Below are 9,365 nucleotides of genomic sequence, written 5' to 3' on the forward strand. Positions count from 1 at the left end.
GTGTCGTGACACGGCCGTGAGCCGCCGGCTGCACCTGTGTGTGTGTGTCTGTTTGTGTTTGCTCGGTAATGACTCTCTAACAACGAGCGCATTATTGTTACAGCAGCTGCCTCAACAGTCTGCTGCTGCACACGACAGGTAACAGCTTTGTTAGCAACAAGGACAGAAAGGTGAAGCCAATCCTGAGGAGCCTTCAACGTTCGTGATATCTATTGACTCAGACTGTGTTGAAGTCTATGGGAAAATCCCTGATGAGTTTATGGTCTCAGTCTGAAATACAACATGATGTTCCTTTTTTAAATGATGGTTACAGACATGTCTTTTTTCATCTACCTACACTCATCATAAAACTTTAAAGCACCAGAATGAATGAGTGAATCAATCTGATTATTGTCAAGAGTGAATGTTTGACTGAGCATTTCTACAGCACAGGAAGCCGCTCCATTTCACGGGACACACACACAGTGAAGTGAAGCTTGTGCTGGATGTTTGGGATTTGACACATCAGGCAGCTGGGGATGTTTCATGACAAAAACAGGCACGATGTAACTGCCAGACTAATTAATGTGGTCTGGGCCAGTGTCTTCGTCCTCTCAGTCTTACACCTGACATTTAGACGTTGTAGTTGTTATTGTCTTCAGTTCAGACTCTGAACAAATACAAATATCAGAATGTTTATAAATCTGAATATCGTGGTCAGACGTTCATTAACTGAACACACAGTGACATCGTTCCAGTTTTGTTTTTGGACACTTTTAGAAGTTCTTGGTGTGCCTTTCCTGAACTCATTTCTTTTTTCTTTGACGTCAATAAAACGTGATCATTTTGTTCGGTGCTCATGAAACAGCAGCCGCTGTGCCTTCGTAATAAAATCACTGCTGAAGAAAACCTGATCTTGGCTCAGACAGGGCAGATCACAAACACATCAATGAAGTTTGAGTCGATGTGTTCGTACTCCATCTGCTCACACGCCGTCTGGGAGACATTATCATGCTCCCACACTCATCTCAGTCTGTGTCTGACCTGCTGCTGTTATTTTGATCTGATTTACTGTTTAGGTCCGACCCAACGGAAGAGCTGCTGAACAAGTTCATTCTGGTTCTGGTAGAAAGCCATCAAGACATGCTGATCCCAGTCCACCACCGGGACCTGGAGCACGGTGCATTATGGGAAGAAGAACAGCTGGTGGTCCTGCAGGAAACCTCAGCTCCTTTATTCATGCTGATGTTACTTTGACCCAAACCTGGTCCAGACCAGCTCCAGGTCTTCATGGAAGCAGCACTCTCCAATGTTTCAGCAGGATCGTGGATAACAGTGCTGACTTGGCTGTAAATCCTCCAGGATCAGGCCTGTTTTGGGCTTTGTACTGTGGATGGACAGGTCCAGTTCTTCCTCAGACACAAAGATAGACGTTAATAGAATATCCGACAGTGAACAGCTCACAAACATCTGGAATAACACGAAGTCGTCAGAAGCTCCTCAACGCTTTCACTGAAGCTGCTTCTGTATTTGCTTCACAGTTTCAGGTGTTTTCTTCGTCTCCTCCTCCTCTGATTGGTCCATTAGTCTCTGCGAGGAGTCCAGTTTATCATCGGTGAACGAGCCGTCTCTCCTGCTTCACCAAACCATCCGTCACTGTTGTCTGGTGCTTCATTTGAGAAAACAGAAGAGTGATTGCAGCAGCAGCTCTTCGTCATCACATGAGGAAGATGAAGGGCGCCGTCACAAGTTGTTTAATATGTCGAGTGTGGAAAAAAAAAAGGTGAAAACAGGAAGTGGTCGTTCATTCACCTTCAAGCTGGAACCAACAATCTGATGGAGCCAAAGACAAAACAGCCAAACTGAGCAAAAAGGAAAGCATTTCACAGCCAAACATCAGCTGAATATCAACAAAAAAATTTATTAACAAAATAAAAAAATGACCTGTAGCTCAGATGGTGAACAGAAGAGTTGTCTGTTTTTAATCAGGAGGCTGAGAGGAAGAAATAAACTGTCTGCTGTCTGTGAGATGGATGCTGCCGTACACACTGCGTGGTGTGTTGTGTTGTGTTGTGTTGTGCAGCCGGGGGTTGCCGCTGTCAGCAGTTCGCTGCCTCTCCAGAAAGAAAAGTCCTGACTCCTGCACTTCCTGTTGAAGCAATAATCTGCATCCTACAGGTCAAAACATCTTGTATTGTTGTCTGTGATAAGCCCCCAGAGCTGGGGGGGTTGTTCTGCGTCCTCTCTCTGTGAAAGTTTCACAGGTTTGTCTTTTCTCACTTTGTGCCACGTCGTATCAGGCCAGATTCAGGGGTCCGGACTCACCTCCTGTTTCATCGCCATGACAACATGACATATTATATGACTTACAAACGGAAGCCAATCATTCAAGTCTGAGCTAAGACTCAGATGAATCTTTAATATCAGACTTAAGGCGGTTCAGTATTTTAAGGAGTCCTTGACCTAAACTGTGTTTGAGCAGCCTTTTAATATTTATCTCCTCAGTGAAACTGTCTGAAAGGAGCTAAATCAGCTTTCACACTGATCAATACTCCCATTCATTGAACAGCAGCTTATCCCGAGGTGATCCTTCAGAGCTCAGCCATCAATCCATTTAGACACTGATGCTTTCAGACAACGTGTGTTTGTCTGCGTGCACATCTGCATGTTTCAGTGATGTTGCTGCAGATAATCAGGCCAACTGTCTGTTTGCTTCAGTCAACATGAACAACTCTGAGGATCTGTTAAAGGGCACTTCCGCTGTTCTGGGTAATTGCTGCGCTGATTGACCGGAGGCTTCCTGACTGATTTTTGGAGTTTCGTTGAGATGAAATCCTTTGATGCTCAGTCACCGCCCCCCCTCCCCAACACACAAATTTTCTGATAGTTGACCAATCTGGCAAATCTGGCACAAACGAGAAAATTAACAACTAAAATGCCTCGTCAGACTTCATGTCCTTAAAGGACTATGAGTGCTTTTGCATCTAAATGAACTCCTATTACATTTAAGCATTTTGCCATATTACCATTTCCACATTTCTGAGCAGGATTTGGTTGGTTTTCAAAAAGCGACGCAGAGGAAGCAGTGACTTCAAGTTTGGTGGAAGAACATCTGAGGTTCTCTAAATTGCCTGTGGGGGAATAAACATGTGAACGGTTGTTTGTCTCTATTTGTCAGGACTGTGATAGGCCGGTGCCAACCCCCCCCCCCCCATAGAGATAAGTGGGGTGGTGGTGATGGATGGATGCTGTCTCTCACCGCGGTTCGCTAAAAGGTTTGGATTTGGGTCCCTGTTTCTGTGAATTTACATTTTCTCACAGTCCAATAATTTCTGTGTATGGCTGTTTGTCTGTGTGTGTCCACCAGGACCCAACCCAGAACAACCAGAGAGGCCCACAAATGAATTCCGACACCACCAACAAGAATCCTCTGATCTCTGTGGGAATGAGCTGCACAACTAAAGCTTGAGGTGTTTCTCCTTTTGGGCTGTTTCTTGAATTTAAGACATCTTTTGATGACACTGTGACAGGTTGTGCTCCAACATCATTCACCTCCCACAAGCTCTAAAAACACCTACATTTCATGCACGATGTCTAAAAGCATGGAAACCAATGAAGTTCCACATTAAAATTCATGCTGCAGCCACAGAACCACCTGACTGTTACTACAGCCGGAGACGTTTATCAGCAGTGAAAAATAAGGTGATCACAGATGTGTCCTGCCTCCTCTCCACCATGCGATCTATTATCTGGACTTTGCATAAACCAACAACAGCAGCACCTAATGCTGTTCTCCGCCCGCTGAGCCCTAAAGCTTCATCAAAACGCCAAAACAAGAGATTTATAGGCTCCTGGTAAATTGAACAGTGCGGCTGCTCCATGTAGATCAGACCATTACAAGTTAAATCAGATAAACCTTCCTGCTCACACAAAGAGACGGGCAGATGAAGGAGACCCCGCAGGCAGATATATTTGATTTATTATCCCATGATGCTCGCTGGCAATCACATCCATGGTTATTGACCAACCTCTTCACAATGTCCCGGCTGTACTAAATAACAGCTGCGGTCAGCTGATGGGAGGACACACTCAAGAGCCATCCAACTGGAGCTGGACTCCAGGGAGAAAAATGGCACTATAGCTTCTAGAATATCATTTAAAATAAGTCGAATTGCTCCTCATGTTAAACTAAATGTGCTGCTCAACCTGAAACTAAGCTGCAGTGAAGCCACAAAATTAGACAATAAGGGAGGAAGTCAAATGACAACACGCCAGAATCACAGTCAGAGGACAGCGAGTCACCGCCTCATGGTCATTCAACAGAACATTTGATGCTTCACTTCACAGAGTCCAGGTTCAAATGAGGCCGTCTGTTTGAATCGGCAGGTTTGATTCTTGACCCCGTCCTCTGTTATGTTATAAATCCGGAGCAGGAGTTCCGGTCTCGAGTCTCTGACCTGGACCTGGTGGCAGCTGGTCGGACCAGCTGGCCGCAGGATGTTTTCACCCCTTGGTTTTGTTGGTGTCACCTGGCGTTCCGCTGCCCCCACTTTGTTTTAATTAAGCTCAACACCACATGAGGACGTGCCATCCAAGAAAACCATAATTCAGAAACATTCCTCTCTGCTGACTCACCTGGGTTACTCACTGAATCAGCACCTCCTGAACCAACTGGCAAGGTTACAGGAAATATAAACACCATCTCTCCCTCCTGAGTTCCAGCACTGGATAAAAAGCCAGCGCTGCTGTGACAGAACGTTATGATGTCACAGCAGATGTCACATCACAATGCTTTTGGTATTTTGACAGGGATGGAGCTTTTGGATATTAATGTCTCTTTATTTTATCCTTTATAATTAATGTATAAAATTGTGATTTATGGCAAAAAAACATTTTCTAAGGTCACAGTGACCCTTGGCTGCAAAAACCTAATCAGCTCATTGTCAAGTCCAAGACAGAAGGATGGAGAGAAAAGGTGAAAACCAAGTTTTCAGCAGGAAAGCAGAAAGACAACGTCACAGCTCCAGCAACACCTGAATGAACCACGTTTAGGCCTGAACTTCACTGAATCTTCAACCAAGCCTGCACGATTCTCCAACAGCCGTTTACATATTTGGAAAAAAGAGTTCTCTGACCTATGGGTGGCGGGGCTCGCCATTTTGTTTGACAGCTATTGAAGTGACTTTGCCCTAAACAGCACCGCCATCGGTTGTTAAGTGGAGCTTTACAGCCAGGATTGCTCTCCAGTCCATTTAAAAAGATTTGTTTCATCTGATGTAGATTTTGTTTGGGCCTGATGGTGCAGTGATACTTTAAAACAACCAACAAAACACCACCCCCTTCACACAGCTGCACTTCAACATCAGTATTTATCTCTTAAAAGAGCCGACAATCATTCAAATGCTTTGATATGTAAGAATGGAAACAATGATCTGATTATTTCTGATTACATCATAAAATTGTGTTCATGAAAGGACAGTAAATAAAAAATTAAATTGATGCCATCCTCAAGTTTTCCATTAAACTCCATTTTGATTCTATTTTATTTACCAGGGGTGAAGTCCAGCCAGCTGGGCAGATCTATGCCATCACACACAGGACTGACAGGAAACGATGTGTGTAGAGCCTGGACGTGATGCCACAGATCAAAGTTCGGTCCTGGGACGTGCTCAAAACATCCTTGGGTCATTTTCTGGAGCTGCAGTGAAGAAGGAATGGAAGAGACTCCAGTATTTCATAACAAGCCTGTTTGTGGTGCAGACTCAGGAGCTTGAGTATTTTCCACAAATGTGTGTAGATGATTGGCTGAGGTTGTGTGTGTGTGCGTGTGTGCGTGTGTACTTACTTTTCAGGGTTAATGTTTATCTTTGTTTCAGCTCCCCTCGCCTCTTCCTTTTATTATTATCTAATACACACACCCAGGCTGGAGGCACATGTGGATGGTCCACAGTAATTGGATGAATGTTTCCAGCTCAGGCTCTCAGTTTACTCCTTCAACATCAAAGCAGCCCAAGATTCCTTTTACAGCTGAAAAGGCTCTTTTGAATGAATAAGATTCATAAAAATAAAAATAAAAATAGACAGCACCGTTTTAGTGGAATAAAGATGAACACACTGAAAGAAAAATGCTTCCAACTCAGGACACAGTAATTACAAAGAGACAGACTTTAATACAAAAAATACCTATTTTACATAAAAACAATATATTACAGCAAAGAGAGTTGTGTTTTGATCCGTGCATAAAAACAGGGAATGACGCTGCTGTCAAAGGTCAGGACGGCTGCACCATCTGCTGGTGGATGAAGATTACTGCAGCCTTTCTGAGGTCTGCAGACCTCCTTTTGTTGCTTCCTCTACAAATTCTTACGATGGCTCAGACACGAGAGGCCAGGCTTGGTAGGTGCATTACAAATTCGGCCAGTTGGTCTCAGGAGTCGTTGGGGAGGCCGAACAGTTTGACAGTGCCCGCCTCTCTATTGTTGTCGTACTTGCCCTCCTTGTCGTCGCAGGCGTAGGCCAGCAGCGGCCTCTTCGGGTGCCAGGCCACAGTAAAGGTTGGAGAGTCGCACTGAACCTCCCACAGCTTCTCCCCTACAAACACAATATCCAGTTCCTTAAGCATGATTAAAATAAACCTAGCCTTAAGTAAAATTCTATTCTAATCTATTCTAACATATATTAAGACCTTTAAAGGGCTTTATATGGCATGAAAGCGCACACGTGGAACAACAGTTGTTTCACAGTTCTCAGCCATCATTGAAGTGAAAAATAAAACCAGAGGAAGGCTTCAAAGATATTAAATGTCTAAAGATTTTTAAGGTTACCATTTCCACAGATTGCCATTGACACTGAGCAAGGTAACAGAAACTCATTGAGGATGAACCTGAGGTTCCACCATCCAGCTCCCACTGATGATTTTACGCAGATTTACGCATTGAAATATTAAGTTTCAGGGTTTCAGTAACTTTCCTTCGACCGGTTAAATACAATCATTATGCTCTAAATGTTTCACTGACCCGTTTCCACCTCGGCGATGTCTATGAAATGATCCTCAGAGGCTGAGGCCAACATCTTTCCATCATGGCTGAAACTCAGAGTCCTCACCGGCCAATCCAACCTGCAATCACAAGAGATAAATCTGTTCAATACAAGGAAAAGTGGAACTGGATAACAATGTTACTGAAACATAAACACTGACCTGGAAAAGCAGCGCACACACACCAGCTCCTCCACGTCCCACAGGCTGACCAGAGCGTCGGCACTTCCTGTGGCAAAGTATTTCCCAGTGGGGTCGAACTTGATGCAGATGCAGTTGGATGGGTGAGCGTTGATGGACTGAATGGGCTTCAGCTCAGGGTAACTGTAAAATCAGCAGGCAACAGTTTAATTCAGAGCTGTGGATGAGACACACTTCACTGTCTGTTGTACACAGTTGTGTACAGCATGATCCAGTGTAGCCTCTCAACCCAGTAGGAGGAGCCAATAAATGAAACAAACTTCAGTGCTGACAGAAGATCCAGCACGATACAGACAGAAGACAGTTTTATCTTATTTCGCACCTGAGGATATTGATGCAGCCGTTGCCATTAGTGAGGAAGAACATGTCATTGTCGTTGTTCCAGGAGATCTCGTTCACCTCGAACTTGAACTGTTCTTCTGCCTTGGAGCGATGAGTCTTGGCGTCGATGAAAGTGACCACATCATCTTTGTTGCCGACGGCGATGGTCTGACCATCCGGGCTCCAACAGATGTTGATGTTTTCCCCTAAAGGTAATCAAAGATTTATTTATTAACAAAAGTCCAGCCTTCTCTTCCAGACTACAGCATTAAACACCAGCAAACAGAATAAAATCCTGATCATTTCAATGGGGTTTTAAGTCCTGCCTACATGAAAAGCAGACACATTGTAGTGCTATACTCATGTTTACTTTCACAGTGATCAAACCTCATACCTCACACCAGCTTCATCCAGTTTGGAAACAGGTAACAAGAGAGCCTCACCTTTTGTATTGACCGTGGCAATGCACTTGGTAGTGCGGACGTCCCATATCCGGATGGTTTTGTCTCCAGATGCTGTGACAAACAGATCTGGGTTGGTTGGATGCCAGCAGAGCTGATCTACACTGTCGCCATGACCTCTGTAGTTGTTCTCTTTCACCTGGGGACGGAGACAAAGACACATTTAACAGCTGCATCAGCCCTAGTTCCAAATAAACATATATCTTAACAAGCAGGAGACAAGAAGACAATTTCAGACACAGACTGAGATTATGAGTTCACATGATGAAGTCAGGTGTAATAATCTTACATGATCACAGAGGGCTGAATGAGGCTGAATGTATTGATCCCAAACAGGTAAATTACGCAAGCTATAAAATTGAAAAAATACAATAATAGTAATATCAGTAAAAAATAGAGCTGCTACATTTTGCGAATAAGCAACGAAGCCAATAAAAATCTGTGAAGTAGCAGAGAGGACCGAGGCCAGAGCTATAACCAGTTTCTACAGCGGAGAGTTCATCTGTCGGACAGAATGAGTTAAGTGTTGGAAACAAACAAATACAGACAGGAGCTGCTGCTCTCACCAACCGAAGTGTTTGAGTGTTTATTCACAAATTATCCACAAAGCTGTGACAGTTTACAATCGTTAAAATATACTTTGTTTTGTTGGCAGAAATGCTTAGTTTGTTACATTCCCTCAAAAAATGGCTAACGTTGCCACAATACCCGGACCTAATGCTACTGTGTTAGCCGCGGCTAACGTTGCTACAACACCCGGGAATGCTGCTACTGTGTTAGCCGCAGCTAACGTTGCTACAACACCCGGAGATAATGATACTGTGTTAGCCGCGGCTAACGTTGCTACAACATCCGGGAATTATGCTAACGCTACTATGCTAGCCAGGTCTATCACTGCTACAGTGGCCGTGGCTAACCCCGCTATGACCGCCAAGGCTAGAGCGGACACACCGTGGATGTGCTAACGCCGTTATACTAGCCGGTAGCTGACTCACCAAACGGTCCTTCTCCAGGACGAACACACTGGCGGTTTTGTCAAAAGATCCAGAGGCCAGTCTCCGGCCGTCACAGCTCCAGGCCACTGAGTGAACCTTGGCGGTGTGAGCCGGGAATTCCCGACTTTTGCTGTTATTTCTGAAGCTCTCCTGCATCTCCTGGTAGTACGGCGACGCCATCTTGAAACTGACGTCATCCCCATGCGTCAACACGCCGCCGTCATGTGTGCAGAAGGACGAATAAAGCAAGTTTAGCGGTAAATCCGGATTAAAATTAGCTGGTGAAGAACAAAGCTGAGCAAAAAGCAGACAGTTAGAACTCTATTAATGATTTTAACTTAAATTTAGTAAACAGGCTGTATTGAGCCAAAA

General features: G+C 44.4%; 1 protein-coding gene across 1 annotated transcript; it reads right to left on the reverse strand.

Annotated features, from left to right (window-relative positions):
* Positions 1–6,135: 6,135 nt before the first annotated feature.
* Positions 6,136–9,180, reverse strand: thoc3 (THO complex 3). The gene is made up of 6 exons (XM_029513129.1): positions 8,994–9,180; positions 7,981–8,137; positions 7,539–7,743; positions 7,178–7,339; positions 6,996–7,096; positions 6,136–6,570 (listed from the first exon to the last, which is right to left on the reverse strand). The coding sequence occupies exons 1-6, from the start codon at positions 9,171–9,173 to the stop codon at positions 6,407–6,409; spliced, it is 969 nt and encodes a 322-aa protein (XP_029368989.1). The 5' UTR covers positions 9,174–9,180; the 3' UTR covers positions 6,136–6,406.
* Between the last annotated feature and the right edge of the window lie 185 nt (positions 9,181–9,365).

The sequence above is a fragment of the Echeneis naucrates genome, chromosome 10 (assembly GCF_900963305.1).
Source record: "Echeneis naucrates chromosome 10, fEcheNa1.1, whole genome shotgun sequence".
NCBI classification, from domain to species: domain Eukaryota; kingdom Metazoa; phylum Chordata; class Actinopteri; order Carangiformes; family Echeneidae; genus Echeneis; species Echeneis naucrates.